The sequence below is a fragment of the Mixophyes fleayi genome, chromosome 4 (assembly GCF_038048845.1).
Source record: "Mixophyes fleayi isolate aMixFle1 chromosome 4, aMixFle1.hap1, whole genome shotgun sequence".
NCBI lineage: Eukaryota > Metazoa > Chordata > Amphibia > Anura > Limnodynastidae > Mixophyes > Mixophyes fleayi.
In genome coordinates this window covers 33,519,159-33,542,270 of record NC_134405.1, presented here as the reverse complement: position 1 = coordinate 33,542,270, position 23,112 = coordinate 33,519,159, and the positions used below count along the sequence as shown (strand labels likewise).

At 45.2% G+C, this 23,112-nt stretch overlaps 1 protein-coding gene across 1 annotated transcript; it reads left to right on the top strand.

The window, feature by feature from the left end:
* The first annotated feature begins 3,432 nt into the window (after nucleotides 1-3,432).
* On the top strand, nucleotides 3,433-22,185 carry PELP1 (proline, glutamate and leucine rich protein 1). The gene is made up of 17 exons (XM_075206537.1): nucleotides 3,433-3,874; nucleotides 5,180-5,247; nucleotides 5,534-5,639; nucleotides 6,870-7,019; nucleotides 7,102-7,173; nucleotides 7,262-7,321; nucleotides 8,042-8,192; nucleotides 9,696-9,825; nucleotides 10,070-10,157; nucleotides 10,356-10,444; nucleotides 10,762-10,884; nucleotides 12,518-12,668; nucleotides 12,749-12,875; nucleotides 13,456-13,511; nucleotides 18,224-18,430; nucleotides 18,516-19,763; nucleotides 21,090-22,185. The coding sequence occupies exons 1-17, from the start codon at nucleotides 3,722-3,724 to the stop codon at nucleotides 21,174-21,176; spliced, it is 3,066 nt and encodes a 1,021-aa protein (XP_075062638.1). The 5' UTR covers nucleotides 3,433-3,721; the 3' UTR covers nucleotides 21,177-22,185.
* Nucleotides 22,186-23,112: the final 927 nt, after the last annotated feature.

The window sequence follows — 23,112 nt, the reverse complement described above, 5'->3', positions numbered from 1 at the left end:
GCCTAAAGACAGCTTCCTATCATCTCCACGTGGTCACACCTCCGCTGCTGCACACCGGGCCAAAGTGGCAGATGAGGGGAGCCAAGAAGCCTGAGATTCCTCTCGCAGACCCTGGTCTTCTCCTATCCTGCCTGATGGGCTAAAGAACACAGAAGGGATGCTAGAAGGATAAAACAATGTATTTTGGAAAGGTTACACGACTAGATGAAAAACACTTTATAAGGCAATGCACGTGTTGTAGATATGACACTACCAACTCAGATACTTGTAGACTTTAGTGGTGCAATATCCTCACACTGGTCTCTGTGCTAACCCGCCTGTTTCCTGCTCAATGTATAGACAGATCCTGTCGCGTTTCAGTTATAGGTGTTAGATTGTAAACGGATGTGGTGGCACGAACCACCACAACACATTCTAGATGTTGGAAAATCATGATAAATCACTATGTGACCAATACACTTTATTGGCGGTTTTTGCAGAGATGGGGCACATCACTGAAGGGAAGAACAATGACAATAGTTATTGTGTGCTTTGCTAGTGTACGGAGCTATAGAATGTAGCTGTGTCTGAAGAAACAATTATTATCTGCAATTACAATTATATGCAATAAAGTTCTAAAAAATATTGAGAGATACCAACATGTACAAATTTTATATAAAAGTATAAAAGAAGAAACACTACACCCTAATCTTTGTCAGACCTCAAACACATTTGCTTCTCACAGCGGTGGCTGCCTTCTCCATCACCTGTACTTTCTAGGTGTTGGAATGTAGTATGGCAATAAAACAGAGAGGAGGAACATTGTCCTAATGGTGCATTATCAGTCAACACCAGGGGCGGGCTGGCCCAGGGGGGCAGGGGGGCAGCGGCCCCCCGGGCCGCTCGGTCAGGTTGCTATTAGGGCCGGGGGGTAGGCTGGCCGGCCGTTCCCCGGATGCAAAATACAATACTTTCCACCGCGCACAGGCGGCCGCATCACAATCATCAATGACGCGGCCGCATCCCTTTTCACGTGATGCGGCCGCCTGTGTGCCCCCCGGCCACGCCTCTCCCAGCCCGCGCCTGGTCAACACATTATCTTGTCTTCAGTGCATGTACAATCATTTAGCTTATCTATAAGCCAAAGTGTAGTGGCACCCTCAGGGGACAGAATAACTTTAGGATTTTTAAGCATCAATCTATTTGGAACAGTAGAGGGAAGGGAAAGGAGGAGAAAACCTTTTGAACTGAACGGCTGTATACTTAGATCAGTGATGGGTAACCTGATACATGAAAAAACAGTCAGTATTTAACTTATGTGCAAAACAGAACACTCATTTGCACCCCGTGCATTGCAACATGGTTTTGTCCAGGAGACTGAAATAAGAAGTTTCTCAAGTTAAGATCCTTAATGAATCAGGCCCATTTTCCTTAATCTCAGTAATATGTTAACACAATACATGTAATCAAAGAGACACCTATCTGTAATAACATATCAGCAGGCATTTAAACAAGTTTTACAATCTATTACAAAGCAGGAAGGAGCTGGGAGGCCGCAGGGGAAGGCTTGAAGGGCCACATGCGGCCATATCTAGATTACCCACCACTAACCTAGATAGTACTGAGTCCAGAATACCTTATCCCTGTCAGTTTTAAATCTCCTCCTTGGCTGGCTTTTATCCTCTCACAGGATAGCCCGCCTAAAGCAGGCAGACACTGAGACCCACAGTTGCTTTCCCCCCCTCTATCTCGGCTACCAGGGATGTTACAGAGTGAATAATTGTGTTATTTCTGATAAATTGATCTGTGGGGTGTTGTCTGTGTTCTAGTGTCACTCTCTTTCTTTGGATTGTGTACCATTGGTGTCCTACTTGATGATCCTTTTCTGTTATGTCAGACAAATGTAATTCCAGAGCTGGGGTGGGACGACATCAGTGGCATGTTTTATATGTTGTGAATGTCAGCCTACGTTGCCTAGTGGAGAAGATAGCGAGTCAATTCAGCAAAACCAGCATCAGTCTATTGTAGAGCTTACTCAGCTCGCAACTCGTTTCAGGGAGGTGAGTGAGGATAATAATCCTTCTGTCTCCCACCTCATTATTTTAGGTACAAAACCTGTTCAGATGCCAGGGTATTTCCTCAGAGGAGCTGATTTGGGTACAGAGTCTGCCCAATGTAAGGAACACTGGCTGCTATGGGTTTTGTATGTTGCTATGTAAGGGTCACTGATTGCTATGGCTCCCTCTTGTTCCTATGTAAGGACCACTGGTTACTATGGGTTCTGCCTGTTGCTATATAAGGGTCAGTGGATGCTATGGGCTCTGCTTGAGCTATGTGAGGACCACTGGTTGCTATGTAAGGACCACTGGTTGCTATGGGTTCTACCTGTTGCTATGTAAGGGTCAGTGGTTGCTATGGGTTCTTCTTGTTGCTATGTAAGGACCACTGGTTGCTATGGATTCTGCCTGTTGCTATGTAAGGGTCAGTGGTTGCTATGGGCTCTGCCTGTTGCTATATAAAGACCACTGGTTGCTATGGGTTCTGCCTGTTGCTATATAAAGGTCAGTGGTTGCTATGGGTTCTTCTTGTTGCTATGTAAGGACCACTGGTTGCTATGGGTTCTGCCTGTTGCTATGTAAGGACCACTGGTTGCTATGGGTTCTGCCTGTTGCTATGTAAGGACCACTGGTTGCTATGGGCTCTGCCTGTTGCTATGTAAGGGTCAGTGGTTGCTATGGGTTCTACCTGTTGCTATGTAAGGACCACTGGTTGCTATGGGCTCTGCCTGTTGCTATGTAAGGGTCAGTGGTTGCTATGGGTTCTGCCTGTTGCTATGTAAAGGTCAGTGGTTGCTATGGGTTCTTCTTGTTGCTATGTAAGGTCCACTGGTTACTATGTGCTCTGCCTGTTGCTATGTAAGGACCACTGGTTTCTATGGGCTCTGCCTGTTGCTATGTAAGGGTCAGTGGTTGCTATGGACGGATTACACACATATGGTGATGTTACTGGCCCCAGTATCATGTGACATGTTATTATACAGTGCAGTGTACTGTCGGTGTAGTCGGACCTTGGTAAGGAGAATACGGGTTCTGCCTGTTGCTATGTAAAGGTCAGTGGTTGCTATGGGTTCTTCTTGTTGCTATGTAAAGGTCAGTGGTTGCTATGGGTTCTTCTTGTTGCTATGTAAGGACCACTGGTTGCTATGGGTTCTGCCTGTTGCTATGTAAGGACCACTGGTTGCTATGTGCTCTGCCTGTTGCTATGTAAGGACCACTGGTTGCTATGGGTTCTGCCTGTTGCTATGTAAGGGTCAGTGGTTGCTATGGGTTTTGCCTGTTGCTATGTAAGGGTCAGTGGTTGCTATGGGCTCTGCCTGTTGCTATGTAAGGTCCACTGGTTGCTATGTGCTCTGCCTGTTGCTATGTAAGGACCACTGGTTGCTATGGGCTCTGCCTGTTGCTATGTAAGGACCACTGGTTGCTATGGGTTCTGCCTGTTGCTATGTAAGGACCACTGGTTGCTATGGGCTCTGCCTGTTGCTATGTAAGGGTCAGTGGTTGCTATGGACGGATTACACACATATGGTGATGTTACTGGCCCCAGTATCATGTGACATGTTATTATACAGTGCAGTGTACTGTCGGTGTAGTCGGACATTGGTAAGGAGAATACGGGTCTCTTGTTGCTACGGATACAGCAGCGGACGCGTCCGGATGACGTCACGGGTGGGCGGCGCAGGCTGATGACGTACCCTGGCGGGAAGATGGCGGCGTTGTGTGTCGGGGCCCGAATGATGGAAGCGGCGGTAACCGGGCTCCTGGAACAGGATCTGACGGAAGGGGAGCTGAGGGAGACGATCCGGGGGCTGCGGGAGCACGGAGTACTGCGAGGGGAGGTGAGACCCCGGGGAGGGGCTGTCACTGTGTGCTGTGCCCTACGTCATGTGTGTGCCTCACTCTGTCCATGTGTCATGTGTGTGCCTCGCTCTATCCATGTGTCATGTGTGTGCCTCACTCTGTCCATGTGTCATGTGTGTGCCTCACTCTGTCCATGTGTCATGTGTGTGCCTCACTATATGCATGTGTCATGAATGTGTCTAGCTCTATCCGTGTGTCTCACTATCCATGTGTCATGTGTGTGCCTCACTCTATCCATGTGTCATGTGTGTGCCTCACTCTATCCATGTGTCATGTGTGTGCCTCACTCTATCCATGTGTCATGTGTGTGCCTCACTCTATCCATGTGTCATGTGTGTGCCTCACTCTATCCATGTGTCATGTGTGTGCCTCGCTCTATCCATGTGCTGTGCCTCGCTCTATCCATTTTGCAAAAATAAAAACAGTTTAAAAATGTGTAAAACAGGGCGCAGTGACATAATGCACAGTATACTGCTGCAATCTCTATATTGGTAATTCTATCCACGTGTGATGGCAGTCAGAAACTATAAGTATAAGACATAAAAGCTATAGGTATACATAAAAGCTTTCTGTGAAGTAGCCAGTGTGTTGTCTAGAGCAGATCTGTCAGACTGGTCGGCTGCAGCTCTATGGGCTGTTATTATGACCTCTAGCTTCCCTGCAAACACTATAGACTCTGTTGGACAAAACCTTTGTTTTGAATAACGCTCAGCCAGAGAACACATAGTTATAGTAAAATTCAGCCTGCTTCATGGATACAATACCAGTACTTGGACAGCACTGGTTTAACATAGATTTATTGCTGGTGAAAACATTTCATTACATGGTAAAATTTTAAGGGAACATTAAATACAATTTAATGCCATATGCTTTTTTTTTCATTACCATATTATTCCATTGCCTTACCAACATATACAGACTGTCTTGAAAACAAATATCTTGATTACATCACTTATATGCTGCTCACAAAAGGTCAGTAAATAAAACTTTTATTGTTTTTAAAATACCATCCTTCAGATGTCTCCTGGCCTTATCTTTGTGTATTCCTGCTACAGGGGATGTCTATACAACTTGTACACAGTAAATCACAAATGAGCATGTACAAAGAGTGCAACACTCAGAGGCAGGTACTCAGGAGTTCTGTATTGTCCTGTGTGTGTATAGGTTAATACCTTTAAATTACACAAACAAAGCTCTTGGTCCAATATATATACCGAATATTTACACTTGATACTGTGCTGATTGTGACTGAGATGTGACACTTCTTTTATCTGTCATTATAGGGGTCTTCAGCGTCCCTTTCATGCCTTTTCAGGATCTGTAACTCTCGTCTGCTAACGCCTGCCTCACGGTACGTGGTCCCTACCTTTTTATTTCTAAACGTTTAAGGATATTTAGGTAAACTGTAGCTAAGGAGGATTGTTGGTAAATGCACTTTTTCCCATTAGATGTTTTTCTTCATTTTCTAAAGTGTCCTAGACAAATGACAGCATCTGATTGGTTGCTGTGTGATTACCACCTTTCTGCACCTGTTTCTTTATATATCTGTCATGTTGCGCTGGCTGTCTGAGAGCAGCAGTGTATGCTATGCAGTATAATTCCAGATGGGAAAATGCTGAACCTCCTGTCTCTTGTAGGATTGAGGGATTATCTCTCCTGTCTCTGGTTGTGGAAGAATCCCCCACCGATGTGTTTCAGCAGCACTGTGTGTCCTGGATCCGCAGTGTCCTGCAGGTCATACAGGTGAGGTTGGGACATGTGGGATAGTACTAGCACATGGATTGGTTGTATTCAGGAGTGGAATCTAACTTTTTATTTGTTGTGCTTTGTTTTTTTTAAAGGAAAAGTTAAAATATACGTTTTTATAATGTGGTTAGAAGTGAGAAGCATTAACATACAACACACTACTAGTTGCAGCCATGTGTGACCATTCTCTGTGTCACGTGACAAGCATCATGTGACTTTCATTCATTTAATTTAATTAATTTCATTTATTTAAAAGTCAGGTTTAATTGTTTAGACTATAACTCCCCTTTTACATATACTTCATATAGCTACATTTATAGCTACATTTGTTTTGCTGACTTTTAGGAATGTACCATAGCTGTGTACACACCCTTTAGGTATGTGTCAGTGGAGATGGAGCCATTCTATTAAAGGGGAATTGCATAGTGCTGAAAATAAATCTGATTTGGGAGTAACACATTTACCACCAGTACCCTTATGATGGCTTAATAAGCCTTGGATCATGTATTATTGTGTATATTACACATGTGGACTCGCTCACCTCTTGCCAGTCATAACCATTGGTAGAATGCAGATTGATCCAAGTTTTAAAACCTCATAGGCATTTATTTGCAGTGTACAGGAATAAAGTGCTGTATCCATAGTTACCGGGCGTTTGCTTTCATTCTTGAAGTACGACCAGACAAAGGGCTGATTGGGTGCTTTGGTTTACTGCAACTAAATGTACCCCAACATATTCCACTAAATCCAGGTTTATGGTAGCCACATATGAAGCTACACAGGTTGGCTGTAGAAGCTTTGCTCTACGTAGATGTTTATCTATAAATCTGTCCTATTAAAGGATCTTGCTCTTTCCGTTATCTCGGATCTTGCTCTTTCCGTTATCTCGGATCTTGCTCTTTCCGTTATCTCGGATCTTGCTCTTTCCGTTATCTCGGATTTTGCTCTTTCCGTTATCTCTGATCTCATGTAAGACCATCGTACATGTGGATATATCAAAGCCTTCCACAAAAGGTCAGAGCATACCTATCCTGAAATAATCTGTGCTTCTGTGGACATTGCAATGATCTGGTTGGTGGAATGTTGGGAATTAAGCGATAACTTAGTGTTGTAATAAGTCCACCATATGCTTCTCCCAACTCTGGGCCCTCTGTGCGGGCATAACAGGGTCCTAGGGATCCCCCATTATATTGTTATTTTACAGTATCTCTCCTCTGCTCCTTACAGTCCCAGGACCCGCCCAGGGTGATCAGCCTGGCAGTATTTGTGGTACGCTCTCTTCTTGCCCACTCTTCTGCACTGCCTGAATTATCTCGGGAAATCTCCACCAATCAGATTCCAGGACTGCTGACTTCTCTACTGGGTCTGAGGCGCCAGGTAAGACTGAAGGAGGTGTGGATGGCACAGCATTATTTATACAGCCCGACAATTGTTTTATACCCGCCTTTCTCTCCTTTAGTGTCTGGTTCCTGCACTGGAAGGAATTAGATCCTGCCTGATCTCTTATCCTCGGGCGTGTGGCTCTCTGCGGGTATTGTATCATTATATTACACACACTCTGTGCAGTAGCCCTATTACTATGTCTACTACTGATATCCCTACTGATCTGTCTCCTGCAGGGGAAACTTACGGCGTTTTTCCTGAGTCTCCTGGATGAGGAAAATGTACAAATTCAGGAGGTAAGCGCAATATTTACTGTGTACTAAGTGTATCTGCCATTTAGAAGAGTCCTTTAAAGGCCTGCTGGGGACACCTTGCTCTCACTGTTATATTGGACTGTGCAGAGGTGGGACTGTGACACCACCGGACTCTTCCACTGCAGCACTGCTGTGGTGTAATTATAGTTTCATGCTTCAAAGGATTATTGATGAGCTTTTACCCAGTCACCGTGCTATCGGAAGGATTGAACTTAAATTTACAATCCCCTTACTTTATGGAACATCTTGATCTTTGTTTTTTTATTATTGATAATGTTTTAGGAACCATCGACCAAATGGTTCCTAATGAATTGATTGTATTTTAACTAATATTCATCATCATCATTTATTTATATAGCGCCACTAATTCCGCAGAGCTGTACAGAGAACTCATTCACATCAGTCCCTGCCCCAATGGAGCTTGCAGTCTAAATTCCCTAATATATTGGTTCAGACCTTTAATCTGACTGTGCGCGTGTGACGGTCGCAGTTTAAATGCACCTACTTTAAGAGGACCCCTTTTTGTTAAGTATTGACCTGTTCAGATACTCGCCTCTCCCAATACAAGTTCCCAGAGAGAGGGACAGCTCCCCATGCCTCACGCCTCTCTATATTTGTGAGCAAATCTGATCTTAAAATGGAAATTCAAGGGCATCTTGGTCTTTATGGGAGTAAAACGAGTGTTCTTGTCTCTGTCACCAGCTGGCCTGTCAGTGCTTCTGTCTCCTCCCGTCGCTGGGATCTGGCTTCTCGCAGGGGGTGAAACACACAGAAAACTGGGAGCGACAGATGCAGAGCGTCCTGTGTTCTCTGCACGCCGTCTTCCAGCAGCTGTACCAGACTGCAGAGACCGGTGAGTACAGACACGGGTGTACCGTACCTGGTGGAGTGGTTAGAGGAACATTGTAGGTAAAAGAAGGGATGCACGAGGGCAATAATGGGAGATTGTTAGCGGGCCACATGATATACCTCTTTCCCTCCCCTTCCCTCATTCCTGGGAGCCCCGGAGGTCTCCCAGAAATGCGGGAGTCTCCCGGAATGTTCGGGAGAGTAGGCAACTATGCGTTAAAGAAAAGCAGCTAATGAATCTCTAGAGACTGAAGTGTCTTTTACATTTCTGTCTCTGTTACTGAAGTCATGTCTTCCCTGTCAGTCTTTGATTAAATCTTGGTCTCCATGAAAATGGCCACCTCCATAGGCATCAATACATAGGACACAATTTCTGAACTGTGTCATCATACCAAAGATGGCAAAGTCTACCACGTCTTGTACTGGCTCAGCATCAGGGAGAATGCCAGACTCTTCAGGGAGGGAGATCACCCCTAGTTCAGGGAGTCTCCCTGACATTCAGGGAGAGTTGGCAAGTATGGGTTATATACTCTGTGATGTTACTGACAAAAAGCCAAAAAAGTGGATTATTATCCCACAGACTGTCTCTGCATGGCTGCCTTCTGCTTTGCAGTACATAAATCTTTTTGTATTTGGTTTCTTTATTCCTGTTTACTTTTTTTTTTGTAGTATTAAACTTAACCTAAAAACTCCGGGCCTGATTCTTCTTCAGAACACAACTTATGCTTAAAACATAACCCACACGCAATGTGTATGCAGGTACGCCCCTATTCAAATACAAGCAGATGTCCAGATACGTTTCTGTTTGAATCTGAGTATAAGTCCACTCTGGCTCTACGTCACTTGCCGTACGTTAACAGACAGGACACAGTGCAGGATACGCACATACATATGTACAATATAAAGTCCCATCAGAATGCATGACAAAAAATATCTAAAAAAAAAAAAAAAAAATCCACAATTCTTAATACTATAATCTTAAAATCATAAATAAAAATGTTTTAACTACTTTTCTTTATACATCAATCTGGTTGTTCTTAATACGAGTACTGTACATAAAATGCTATTTTATAGTTTCTCTTACTTGCAAACCTCCGGCACGTATACCTGCCGTGTAGCTGGTGCAAATGATACGGCTAAAACCGGAAGCCCTGAACTTGATTGGCCCACTGCTGTGTGCGAACACCCTTACTGTACATTGCCTACGTCAGTCTGGCCCTTCCTCCCCCGTTCTGCCCTTCAAATCATAGGCTGGTCTCCTTCTGGCACGTGCACAGAGCTTGTTCATGCAAGAAGCAGCAAACAAATGGGCTTGAATCCGAAGATGAATCAGGCCCCCTGTTCATTATTTTGCTTTCTCCAGAGTGATTTGCTCTTTTTTTCATTCCTGTGGAGGTTTCCTAAATTTACTCTCTGTGCTGTTAAGTAATAAAAGTGATCTTGCATTCCCCTACTTCCTCCTTTTTGATCCGGGCTGACTCTGTCTTTGGCCATTTGTTGTGCACAGATCCCACCCACTATGAAGGTCCTGGGACGGAGCTGGAGCTGCCCGTCCTGGAGGACGATGGGGCTTCCAGCTTCCTACAGCTGGTGAGGAGATTCACAGCCCTGGGACAGTGTGTGCGCCTGCTAGTAAGGTACCATTGTGGACACATGTATCACGTAGTTTCCTGTACCTGCTGCAGTGTTAATAACAACCCAGAGGGGCCCTAGGGCCAGTTAGCTGCTATACAGCCAGTGGAACAGTCGTTTGGACTGCACTTCCCGGGGTAGCACAGAAATGTGGCTTGTTACTAACCTGTGAGATATGCAGACCTGTTGTATGATGAACAGCTCTCGTCCACTGTATGATTATGTACATATATGGACCGTGTTTTATAGGGAGCCGTTCCCAGCGCCGGTACGGGTACCAGTGTCCGACATCCTGAATCTGATCTGTCGAGTGGTCAACCTGAACGCAAAAAACTTGGTGAGTCCCAGAAGAGACCTGTAACGTGAGTGTGGCCAACTATGAGACAGGCTTGTGTCATAGAGGTGTAGGAGTGATTGTGGGGTTTTCATCATAGGAGTGTGGTCCTATAACATGGGGGAGGTAAATAGGCCCATAACCAAATGACTCACTTCATCCATACGTCAGTAATACTTGTGTTCTCTTTCTGTTCCCCAGAGCTGGCAGGGAGAAGACTCTCTACAGCTGCTGCTTCTACCTCAAATCCACATGAGCGCCCTGGACATCCTGGAGTCCACGATCCTAGCGTGAGCGTTACTCATAAGTATATGTAATATTTGTATGATGAAGGGGACCGTGTCACGCAGTATGGGGGTGTGAGGACGTGAGAGAGGGAGATCCTGGTCACCCTGTTACTGTGTGAGGATGAGACCTTGGTGGGGACATAGTCACCATGGTCTGTGTAATGTATGTGACTGTGGATGAGTTACACTCAGGAACTGTTGTCCATTGTTCCAGGTATCAATGTACACTTTTTATCTTTGTGTTTGGTGTTCTCATCCTCTGAGATTCTTCACGGTTTTGCTTTTCTCCTCGTTGTTGAATGACCATCTCTCAATCACAGATGTGGTCCTCGTCTCCTGCCGTTCGCTACAGTGATCTGCAGATTATTTCCTCAACTTCTCAGCTGTTGGGCGGCCGTGAGAGGTGCGGGTGGAAACCCAGCTGGACAAGAGAGGCCCTATAGGTGGGTACGAGTAGCGGAGGCAGAGTACAAGTAGATATTGGGGTGAAGGCCGAGGATTAATTTGGAGGCTGTGACTTTTGGGTTAGAGGCAGAGGAGACTTTACTAGTGAGTAGACGGGGAGACTAATGAGCTGGAAGCTGGTGGTTATTTACTTAAGAGCCAGATATAATAGGTTCATTGTTATGAATACCACAACAAGAGCAAAAGGGGTGACTTAAAACACTGGCACATTATATAGTAAATGACATACAAACAGCGAGTAGACGCTCATTGACCGTAGTGGCAAAGAAAAGTACCTGTTGTTGGCGGCATAAGTCCACCAATTACAATGTCTCATAATGTACAACACTCTTTAAGCACCACTTTGGGATCTATCCATAACATGGTGCACCCACCCACCAGTTGAAGACTTGCACAGAAATAGCAAATTCCTATGTATCCACAAGAGGGCGCTGTATTTTAGCGATTACCAAAGCAAGTGTGTTCCCCAATATTGGTCAGAATACTGAAATTCACGTCCCACTAATCCGGGTTTGGATCAACATGTCTCACACAGGCAATGGTCTTAACTCTTCAGGAGAGGTTGCAATATTCTCCGATCATCAGTTTGGCTACCAGCAGGACGTAGTCGACACTCTGGCCCTCACCAAATTGCATACTATGCACAATACATCTTCTGCTCTGCGTGCCTTCCCCTGCCCGGGTGACCACGCCATTGGAGGGGGGGGGGGTTTAGAGGCTCAGACATGGCATGTAAATTCCTTCCCTGACTTTTGGCCTCACAGCACCCTAGTTAAAGGTGGCTACTACATGTAAGATAGATGGGGTGTAAGGTTTGGAAGTGGAACAACATGTTGGGTAGACTGTTCTCAGTTGATAGAACGTAAGCATTTGTACTTCTCTATTATGTTGTGTTGGACGTGATACTTGCCAAGTTTAACTATAAGGCCGGAGATCTACTTAAACAGTTCCTTTTACTCGGAGAGATTGTAAAGACTTCATTTAGAACATCCACAGTGATTGATATCTATGGGATCACTTGTACATCTGCTGGAAGTTCATATCTGGTGTCTCCGACTCTTGCAGTTATGTTCTCAAAGTAGCTCTCTGACATTTGCTACGGGGACAGTTAGGTGTATTATCATCATCATCACCATTTATTTATATAGCGCCACTGATTCCGCAGTGCTGTACAGAGAACTCATTCACATCAGTCCCTGCCCCATTGGGGCTTACAGTCTAAATTCCCTAACACACACACACACACAGACTAGGGTCAATTTTGATAGCAGCCAATTAACCTACTTGTATGTTTTTGGCGTGTGGGAGGAAACCGGAGCACCCGGAGGAAACCCACGCAAACACAGGGAGAACATACAAACTCCACACAGATAAGGCCATGGTCGGGAATTGAACTCATGACCCCAGTGCTGTGAGGCAGAAGTGCTGACCACTAAGCCACCGTGCTGCCCAATCTTTACTACTTTTGGAACGGAAAACATCACTGGAAAGATCGTTCAGCTGTTTCATTTAACATCCTACACGATGTACATTGCTCTTAGCCATGTAATTAGAATGTAACTTGTAGGTTCCCATGTATAAACCTCTGATGGTTATAAGTATCTGCCACAGCTCTCTCCGGGAATCAGTGTATCGTGTGCTGGAACGATGGGTGACGGTGTGTGGCGTCTCCTCCGGTATCTTACAAGGGATGTCCCACCATTCTGACGTCTTACTGGCCCATCTGATGAGTGACATCACTCCCCCCGCAGAGAACATAAAGGTGAGGCTGCGCCCCATATTCATCTTGCCTACTTACTCCACTCTCTTCTCCTGTCACTCTCTCTCTCTGTCTCTATGCAGATCGCTGGGTTCGTGCAGATTGGAGCAAAGAAACAGAAAGTTTCAGAGGTCGGGAATGGTGACTTTCAAAGTCACAGGAAGAGAGAAACTACTGCGAACACTGAGCTGTGTACTGCAGCCCTGCGTGGTAAGAGCTTGTATCTATGGACACTCCAGTCTCATTGCTTCTGTCTGTGCCCTCCTGCAGGGGGAGGGACAGACTCATAGCTCCCTACTGTCTGTGTCACCCTGCAGGGGGAGGGACAGACTCATAGCTCCCTTCTGTCTGTGCCCTCCTGCAGGGGGAGGGACAGACTCATAGCTCCCTTCTGTCTGTGCCCTCCTGCAGGGGGAGGGACAGACTCATAGCTCCCTTCTGTCTGTGCCCTCCTGCAGGGGGAGGGACAGACTCATAGCTCCCTTCTGTCTGTGCCCTCCTGCAGGGGGAGGGACAGACTCATAGCTCCCTTCTGTCTGTGTCACCCTGCAGGGGGAGGGACAGACTCATAGCTCCCTTCTGTCTGTGTCGCCCTGCAGGGGGAGGGACAGACTCACAGCTCACTTCTGTCTGTGTCTCCCTGCAGGGGGAGGGACAGACTCACAGCTCCCTCCTGCCTGGTACCCTGCAGGGGGAGGGATGGCTTATAGATCCCGCCTATCTGTCCCTGTTGCTCTGCAGGGGGAGGGACAAACTCCCCATTTCTCATCTTGTTCCTTTTCTCCCCCAGCACTGTGTGCCATTGTTCTGTATGGAGGATCCTTAATCAAAGAAGACACACATCGTGTAAGTGTATATGTATGTCTGTAAACATAGATCCCTGTCTGTTGTAATGTGCATTTGTGGAGAGAAATTCCACGTACTTTGGACATCATGAGACTTCTGTAATTACAATGTGATAAGCCTTGAAGTGAAATTGGCTGGTGTATATGTGTCCTCCACCTCTGTTGGACATAGGGGGGTGGTTTGACTGTATATGCTGTACTTTTAATGTTTTGGATGATAAACAATTGGAAATAATGCATTAAGGGATAAAAGATGGATATATATGTGAGTGTCAGCCCAGAATTTAGAATGTGAGTACTCGCATTTGTGTCACAATTGCTATAGTTGGGGTTGGAAATGCCCATGCTTCATTTACCTCCTTCATTGCTTGCTTTACTGGTTGATGGTATGAAATAAGGGGGGTTGATATTGAGGGTGGGAAGAGGCTATGGTCACTGAACTAGTCTTTTCTTGCATTGGGCTTTTCAGCGTCCACTTGTGAGTTGAGCCAATACTTAGTCAAGTTGCTAAAAAGCAGTGACATCACTGTCTAACATTTATGCGGTACTTCTCCCAGGGCTAATCTCACCAAATGCTACCTTTACAACCCTTGACCCTGCCACTTTCTCCTCTGCACTCACAGCTGTCCCCCTCCGCCACCCTTCCCTGCTCTGACCAAGCTGTCTTCTTCTATAACTGCACCTGATCCCTTTCCTCCCGGCTGTCACCCTCCGCCTTTGACAGTGCCCATCTCAACCATCATTACAATTTAATTTGCTACCTTACAAATTGCTCTTGCACCGCTGAGCATCTCTTTAAAAAAAATCCAACGCCAATGCGGAGATCCTGCACTTCAAATTCATCTCATCTTCGCTCTTGAGACTCCTCTCACTCTGCCCCCTTTAGCCTACTCACCTTGTTCTCCCCAAACCCCTGTCTCTAGGGATGAACACTGTTCTCTTCTCTCCTCTTCCTACCTCCACCAGCCTCATCAACTTCATCCTCTCTTGCTTCCTTGGGTCCCTCTCTCTTGCTGCCTGTTCCCAGATCTTCAATCTGTCAATCTCCTTTGGTACCTTTCCCTCATGCTTCAAACACCTCCCTTGTCTCCCACATCCTCAAAAAAAATTCCTCCTCCCTTTTGCCTTCAAGCTTCTCCGAGGCTTATTTGCAAATGCCTCACCACCTTCCACTATTCGATCCATCTTCGATATGCTTCAATGGGGCTTTCACTCCCTTCATTCCGCCATTCTCACCAAAATCATTAACTGTCTTTTCACTGCCAAACCCCAGGGTCAGTTCTCCTTACTCCTCCTCCTTGACCTCTCCTGAGCCTTCAACACCATTGACCACCCTCCACTCCATCGGCCTCCATGGCACTATCCTCTCTTGGCTTACCCCTTTCTCCTTGTATGTTTCCTCCCTTTTGAACTAGTCCGCTCCTTTGGCATCCAATACCAACTCTTGACTTCCCCTTTCCTCTTCTCTTACGTCTCCCAGTTGTCTATCTGTTTTCTCAAACTTCACATGTTGAATAATTAGCTCATTGGGCCTGATTCATTAAGAAAAGTAAGGCAGAAAATTTGAGTACGTTTTCTGGTGGACAAAACCATGTTACAATGCAAGTGTTGCAAATTGTTTTTTTTTATTTTGCACATAAGTTAAATATTGTCTGTTTTTTTCCTGTAGCACACAAATACTTGTAAAGTTGACATGCCCTTCCTCAAATATAAATCTGCCATCACATTTTAAATTTACCTCCCCCTCCAATGCAACATGGTTTTGCCAAGGTGCAAAGTTACTACTTTTTTTGCTTTACTTTCCATAATGAATCCGGTCGATTTGTCTTTTCCCCTCCAGGGTCTCCTCACTTTTTTTCGCTCTCCACATTCAGTTCCTCTCCAAATTCTGCTACTTCCATCTTTGCAATATCTCTAGAATCAGGCCTTTTCTCACCTCGTACACAACAAAATCAGCCACTCTTGTAATCTCCTGTTTTAAATATTGTAGCCTCCTCTCCACCCTCCCCTCCCCAATTCAATCCATCCTCAACACTTCTCTACTTTGCCCCCCAGTTGCTGCACTGGCGTTCTGTTCCCTACAACATATAGGTCCAACCTCCTTTCCATCCACTCTCCCTGCCACCTGCCCCCCAGCTCTGCCAACAACCACCGCTGATACACTCCTCCCATTCCGCCTCTGAGACTTCTCCCATCCTCTTGTCCAATCAGACTATCCACTAGGCTCCAAGGCTTAAAATGTGGCCTAAAAACTCATCCTTTCATCAGTCTACCAGCCCTCCTCCTAGCTCACCCCTGCCTCTCCTCACACACACACTTACTCCCCATTCAGTGTCGCCCTCCTTGTGTCTGCCTCTCCCCATAGATTCTCACGGGCAGGACCTTCTTTCCTCTGTGTGTGTGTTTTTGTTTTTTTCCCCCCACTTACTAATTATTTTTTTTTTATCTCCACACCTCTGAGACGTACCTTCAGCCCAGACTCTAAGGCTAACCCTCAGAGTCTCTAGTCCTGCTTCTCGTGCCCCCACACTCCCGAGCATTTGCTTACTCCTCTGCTTCTCATCAGTAATCTGCCCTGTAGGCATTCCCTCCAAATATTTTTATTTGTTTTTTTTTTTTAAATAAATAAATTAAGCAAATTTTTTTATTGAACTTTTAAAATTTATGAAATGCAAACAAAAGTAACCCCCTCCCCCAATATAGAATCGAAAACAAAGAATTTTCCTAAGGTACAATATATCAAATATGATATGATATCAAAGACATATCAAGTTCTATAGTTGATGCACAGGCAATAGGAACAATTTTTAAGCTGGGTATACATTGAGATAAAGGCATATATACAGCACAATGGCAAAGCCAAGAGGTCAAATTACAGTGTTGAGACTGCATACAATAAGCTATATAAATACCAGACCGGGTAGGAGGCAATCATCAGAATCCTCCAATAGAGAAGGCAACGCACTGAAATCATATCTTGTAGTATTTAGGCATGGAGTTCCTGGCTGTATGACTGTGCCAACTGTTTCATTTACTAGGGCAACCCAACAGCCAAAAGTGGGGCAATCAGCGGCCATACACTTTCTAGCTAGAGTAGCTTTAGCCAGTCCACAAATAGATTACGTACTGGGAGGAGGATGGCTTTTCCTAAAGGAGATCAGGAGAGTCCACAGAGAAACATTTGCCAGAGACAGTTAGGGCATCCTACCTCCTGTTGACTGAATACATGCCCCAACCGCTGACGAGAAGCACCAGACCACCGGACATACCAAAAAAACTGCCGTCCCTGTTCCACATTTAGGGTTAGTTGTCTTCTACCCAATTTCAGTAGTCGTACAGGAGTATAGTAAACTCTGCAACAGATATAGTTGGTTCTGGCGATAGCTGGTGCATAAAGTAGCATCGCTGGCACTGCCAACCATAGTGCTCCATTCCTCTGCACTAAGGTGACCCAGTTCCCATCTAGCTATACAGGACCCAACCCCCATGTAAGGTAGCTTGAAGCCCAACATGACAAATTGAGCAACAGCGTTGTGAAATTGAGCTTGAGGAGCATGCCGTAGCTTAAAAATAACTGGTTCGGGATTGAAAATTCATGCACCAGGTTCCAAACCAAAATTTCCTGTTTAACCATCTGTTTTATTTAGTTGCTATTTGTACATTATGTAATTTTGTAGTTTGCTCCAAACCCCACGGTACGGTGCTGTGGATCCCTCGTAGCACCTCCTAAATAAATGGTAATAATTGTTCCTAGAGAATTGATGGGTTACATCCTCGTATTGGTTCAACTCACACAATGACTGCCTCCGATCAAGTCAGGTCAACTTTAAGTAAGATTATTTATTGTAGGGTTAATGTCATCCTTATCAATAATATTCTACATTTTCCTCATCTTCTACCTGGTATCTGAACGTGACTAGAAATACAAATTACAGGCAGGTAGCTATTTTTAACCTAAAATAACTGATACCAGAGGACAATAGCTTGCATTGGGTATTTAGCATGATTATATACCTTAATTCTGTTATAACAGAAGATATTTTACTTAAGGGTAACATCTTTTGTGTTAGATTAGCAGATATTTGGGGACCATTGGCCCTTTAACATCTGATGCTCCAGGCTTGAAGTTATTGCCCTGAGAATCGTCTAGCACTTATATTTCAGTACAGTGCGTCTGGCTTGGCTGATCCTCTTATTGGCTGTGCTGATGTCACATGGCCAGTAAGTGGCATGGTGACATCAGGTGTTATATATACACACCAATGTCCATCTGATTTGGCTGTAGCCCTTTAATCACAGAAGCGTTTCACAGTTTAACCTTGTCCCCACATAGATGTGAGTGTATATATAGTATGCTTCAGAATGTACATGTCTTTATTGGTGCCATCTTGTGGTCAGTCTGAGATATTGCATTTTTCGAATTCTGCATTGAGCTTACCAGGTATGTTTTTATTGTTTTGTTTTTTTTATGTAAAGACCTTATTTCCTACTACTTGGTATTAGAAGCATAGTTGATCTAGATAAAGTTGCACAGTTCCGTTTCCTGTTCTAGTCAATGGTTCAATACTAACGCCTATTCAGTCCACTGTCCATCATTAGGCATATAGCAACACGGACTGTTTGTTTCAGATACATATATTCTCCAAGTAAATATCAAGCATGTTTACTTAATTTGCAGGCACTTATAGATAATCATGTGTTTTCTATCTCCAGCGTTTGCAGGAGCTGTCTATTCCCCTACTGATACGTCTCCAGCAAGGTTCCGACCAATGGGTCGGTCCATATGCCAACAGTGACTGTCGAAAGCAACTTTATCGACTGCTGCTGTCCCTGACATTGACTCCCAGTCCCCGTCTCACTGCCCCTCTGCACTGTGCGATCAGGATCTTCAGGGTTGGGATGGCGGAGGAGAGTTTGCAGGTAGGACAGTGGAGATGACGATGGTTATGGGAGATAAAGGATAGTGTCTGGTAACTTTTCAGTGTTTGTTCCTTCTTCGTTGCAGGTCTCTATGTTCTGCACAGAGGCCCTTGCAGTTTGCAGAGTCATCATTCATCCCCGTGTGCCCACCCTCCAACGCCCCCTTCCACAGCATGGGCCCCGTCCACCTCTGCAGGCAGATGTCCCGACTCAGCGACCTGCTCCCCCGCTTACGTTTCCTGCCCCATCTCCAGCAAATCATCTTTCCGCCAGGACCCCAGTACCACTGCAGCCTGTAGAGCCCCCAGTTGCCCCACCAGTGCCATCCCCACAAGAGACTTTTGGTGGAAAGACCCAACGCCCGGTCTTTATCCACTATGAGAAAGAAGAGGCGTCCGATGTAGAGATCTCTTTGGAGAGTGATTCGGATGACAGTGTGGTAATTGTGCCTGAAGGTCTCCTACAAAAACCTGCACCCAAACCTGAACCTTCTCCGCCCTCTGTCAAACCTCCCCCTGAAGAGGCAATCGAACCGCCCGCTCCAGCCGTTGCTTCATCACCCAACACAGCAGTGTTGTCGCCTCCACCTCCCGCATGCCCCCCTGGTCCCTCCCCAGCTCAACTGCCTGTTGTAGCTGAATTGCCCCCTCCTCCACCAGAAGGTGACATGGTAATTAACATCAACAGCACTGATGAAGAAGAGGAGGACGATGAGGAAGAAGGGATGTATGATGAGGATGACGACGATTTTTATGATGAGGAAGAGGATGACGAAGATTTAGAGGGACTGGATGAAGAGGAAGAAGATTACTATGATGAAGAAGAAGGCTTAACAGAAGAGGATGAAGATGAGGAGGATCTGGAGGGAGAAGACGAAGAAGAGGAGGGAGAGGAAGAAGAGGGTTTAATACACGAAGACATGCAAATTGGTTCTGCTGTAGAAGCAATGCATGAAGAGCTTAAAGCGGTAATACATGAGGCCGAGCCTGACGAAGGACCCCCACGTTTGTCGCCAGTTGAGGAGGATGGTGGGGACACAGGTCTGCTAATGCTGGTGGAAAGTGAAGAACGGGAGGGTCAAGTGGAAGAGTCTGAAGACAGGGTCCCAGAGGCAGAGGTTACTAGCAGCCCGCCCCCACCCCAACCGCCTGTACTGACGCCTCCGCCCCTGGCTCCGGCTCCTTCTCAGGAAGAAGAGACACTGGCGCCAGAAAGTGATCCGTTGCCTGATCCCGATCCCCCTGTTGTTATTGAAGAGCCAGTGGAGAAGGAGGAAGAACAGAAAAAGCCAGAGTTGATAGTGGAAGAGGAGGAGGTCCTTCAGGAACCAGAGGTGAGAAGAGATATAGGAATAATATAGATATAAAAATTTGAGTTTTTCAAAGGTGATGGGGTGAAGCATAAAGCTATAGCTGCAGAGGATACATAATGGGATGGCGATTTAATCCGCAAGGCTTGTGAAGTCTGTACAGTAAGATAGGATTCTAAAGACAAAACATACGTTCCTGCTTCAAAACAGGATGTTTCATGCCTGGAGCATTCGCGTTTCTGCCATATTGCTCCCCATGAATAATAACAATTGAGGCTCCCACAGATTTTCTCAGTTTAGAAGTGCTGCATTTCCAAACAACGTTCAAATATTTTAATTAGCAAGGTTCCACAAATTCTGTTCCTCTTTCTTTCATTAGATTAATTTTGCCTTTCAGTCCGCAGCTTTCCTGCACTGAGGTGTGAGGCAAGTACTTCGCCTCAGGTGGAATGCTATTAGACTGTTTGATATCTCATTCAAGGATATTTTAAAAAAAAAAAAAAAACATTACATTTTTCTGGACAATTGTGTTCTGGCCTCTTGATATCTTGCTCCTCGAGATACTGGCTTTACAGCATCTGGTCAAATGGTGATCGATCATCACTATTCGCCTTTTACATTGTATGCTGATTGTGCCGGTACGGGTGGAAATAGAATCACTGCCGGTATTTCTGTTTCCACCCTCGTCAACTCCCTCCTCATACAAAAGATGACGAGCGTTGATCCGGTCATTCACAAACTTTTCATCACACACCAACTGCAATCTCAAGGAGCTCGCCTGTTGTGACATAAAGCCTGCAAAGTGATGTAAACCAGGTTAGATGGATGGGGACAGACTAAGATTCAGATCCCCCCCATTTAAGTTTTTATTAATGTGCAAATAAAGATCATTTGTGCTGTTGGTGTTTTGCTGCAAACTATTCCGGTGGTACCTGAACTTCTAATGTGTCTGCCCTCAGTAAGTCTTAATAGCGTATCACTTTTCATTGTCCTGCCTGGGTAGGTATTGTATGCAAATAACACATTACTATGGAACCCAGTAGAACCTTGAATGTAAACTTCAGCAAAAGATGTTGATACACTTGATTGGTCAGGTCCCAGCAGCCGTCCAAATGCTGACTGGTGGGGATGAGATGAATCCGTCTTGGGCATAAAACATGGACTGCTAGTAGGGAGAAGGGGGTTAATTTAAATGGAATATATATAGATATATATAGAGATAGATAGATATAATAAAATACCCCCCCCCGTAACAGTAACATCTTTCAGGCGCTCACCTTGTCATTTTAACACTGTGACATATGATCCGTCTGACTTCAACTTTTTGTCCCCGATATTTCCTCGACACAGGAAGAAATTCGCGATGCAGAGTCCATGTTGGCGGACTTTAATGACTGTCCTCCGGATGACGATCAAGTCCCAGAAACCGTCACGTGACTACCTACACGCTTCCCACGCCCTGGATCTTGGCTCTTCCCATGACCTGTTGTATTTAAGAAGAAATAAAATTCCCGCTGCCGATCAATGATTCCCACAGACACACGTCACACATAACGTACTGTATGCAAGTCTCCGAGTCAGACATTTTGTACCATGTTTCCTTTAAGCTGCTTCCTCTGGTCATGTGTAGAATCAGTGCAGTGTACTCTATGCCAACAACTGTACATCCCTCTCACGTAGGGTTTTGGGGATATTTACAGGGCTGGGACGTCTCTTGTGGTAAATTTTCCTTTACTTTTTTGTTTTGGTTTATTATACACCTGTTTTTCAATTTGGGCTCCAACCTTCCTATGTTTTTGGTTGTTGGTAAACTATGTATTTGTTTTAATTTCCAGAGGGGAAATTTTTTCAAAATAAAGAGTTTCCTTTTGATCTGGTAATATCGGAGCCTTAATTACATATTGTAATGCACCGGTTGGCCTGTCCTACACCCGCAAAAATGTGATATTTCCAATAAACACAGCCTATTGCGCCAACAAGCTTATTTCTAAAGTGAACCAGTCCCCTAAACATCTTTGCAGACATTTTGGAGGCTGGACCAACCTTTAGGTCGATCACGGAGTACATCATGTCTTTGGTGACGCCACTAGATTTGTATAGTAGGTTGTTAGGCTGCAATCATGTGAATATAGTTTCAGTGCACAAAATGGCTGCCTCCACTGTGAGCCCCTCATGACCTAGGTTATTAGCGATCAAGTCAGATGGGGAACGGCCTTGTTGTTTGTGCCAAGTAAACACACTAAATGTTGTGTATTGTGTATCCATGCTACATCACGACATATTGCCTTTACATACGTGAAATGTGTAACACGGTTTCCACACGCAAGGAACGCCAGACTGCTCCGTGCACACTTCTGTGTCTAATTTTACTTTTTCAGATGTGACTGTCTTGTCTGATACTTTTTGTTTTGGTGAATATTTTGACAATAAACACGCATTTGGCAGAGTGGGCTCCTTTGTCATTAATGAGCGTTGGGGATTGTGGTAGTGATTTATTTTTCGGAAGAGGGATTGAGTCTGAGTGATGTGCGAGGGGGGCGGGGTGTGATTCAGAGGAGACTTGTGCAAGTGTGATTGTTGTGACTGTGAGGGGAAAGTGAGTGTGACGGGATTGTGGGTGTAGGGTGGTAAATGTGATTGGGTGCAACTGTTGCCTGAGGGGTTGTGAGAGATGTGTGATTGTGTCTGATGGGTTGTTCATGATTGACATGAGACGTGTTCTGCGAGGGCATGGGGGGTAAATGTGATATTGATGTGAGTCTGGTTGTGGTATGAGGGGACGGGGTGCTTTTGGGACACAGTGTAACTAATGTGAAGTCTGGTTGTGGTATGTGATTGTTGTATTGGGTGTTATTGGTATGAGTCACTTGTATGAGGATAATGTGACAAGACACTAGTGCAGTTGGTGTATGAGGGCATACTTTAGTGTAGGGATGGTGTGTTATGGAGGCATAGTGTGATTTCATGAGATTCTGTGTGGTTCTGGTATGAGATAATGAGATGTAAGACACTGGTGCAGTTGTTTTATGAGGGTATAGTATGGGGATGAGATGATATTGGGGCACAGTTATGTGAGGGGTGTGCTTGTGGTATGAGGGGGATGGGGTGATATTGGGGCACAGTGAGGGGAGTCTGGTTGTGGTGTGAGGATGGGGTGATATTGGGGCACAGTGTGGTGTGAGAGGATGGGGTGATATTGGGGCAGTGTGATGTGAGAGGAAGGGTTAATTTGGGGCACAGTGATGTGAGGGCTGTGGAATGAGGGATTGGGATGATATTGGGGCACAGTGATGTGAGGGGTGTGCTTGTGGAATGAGGCATTGGGATGATATTGGGGCACAGTGATGTGAGGGGTGTGCTTGTGGAATGAGGG

Coding starts and splice junctions, on each gene's coding strand:
- PELP1 (XM_075206537.1), top strand. CDS start 3,722: ATGACGTACCCTGGCGGGAAGATGGCGGCGTTGTGTGTCGGGGCCCGA. Junction 5,640..6,869: donor GTGTCCTGCAGGTCATACAG/GTGAGGTTGGGA, acceptor TGCTCCTTACAG/TCCCAGGACCCGCCCAGGGT. Junction 9,826..10,069: donor TGTGTGCGCCTGCTAGTAAG/GTACCATTGTGG, acceptor CGTGTTTTATAG/GGAGCCGTTCCCAGCGCCGG.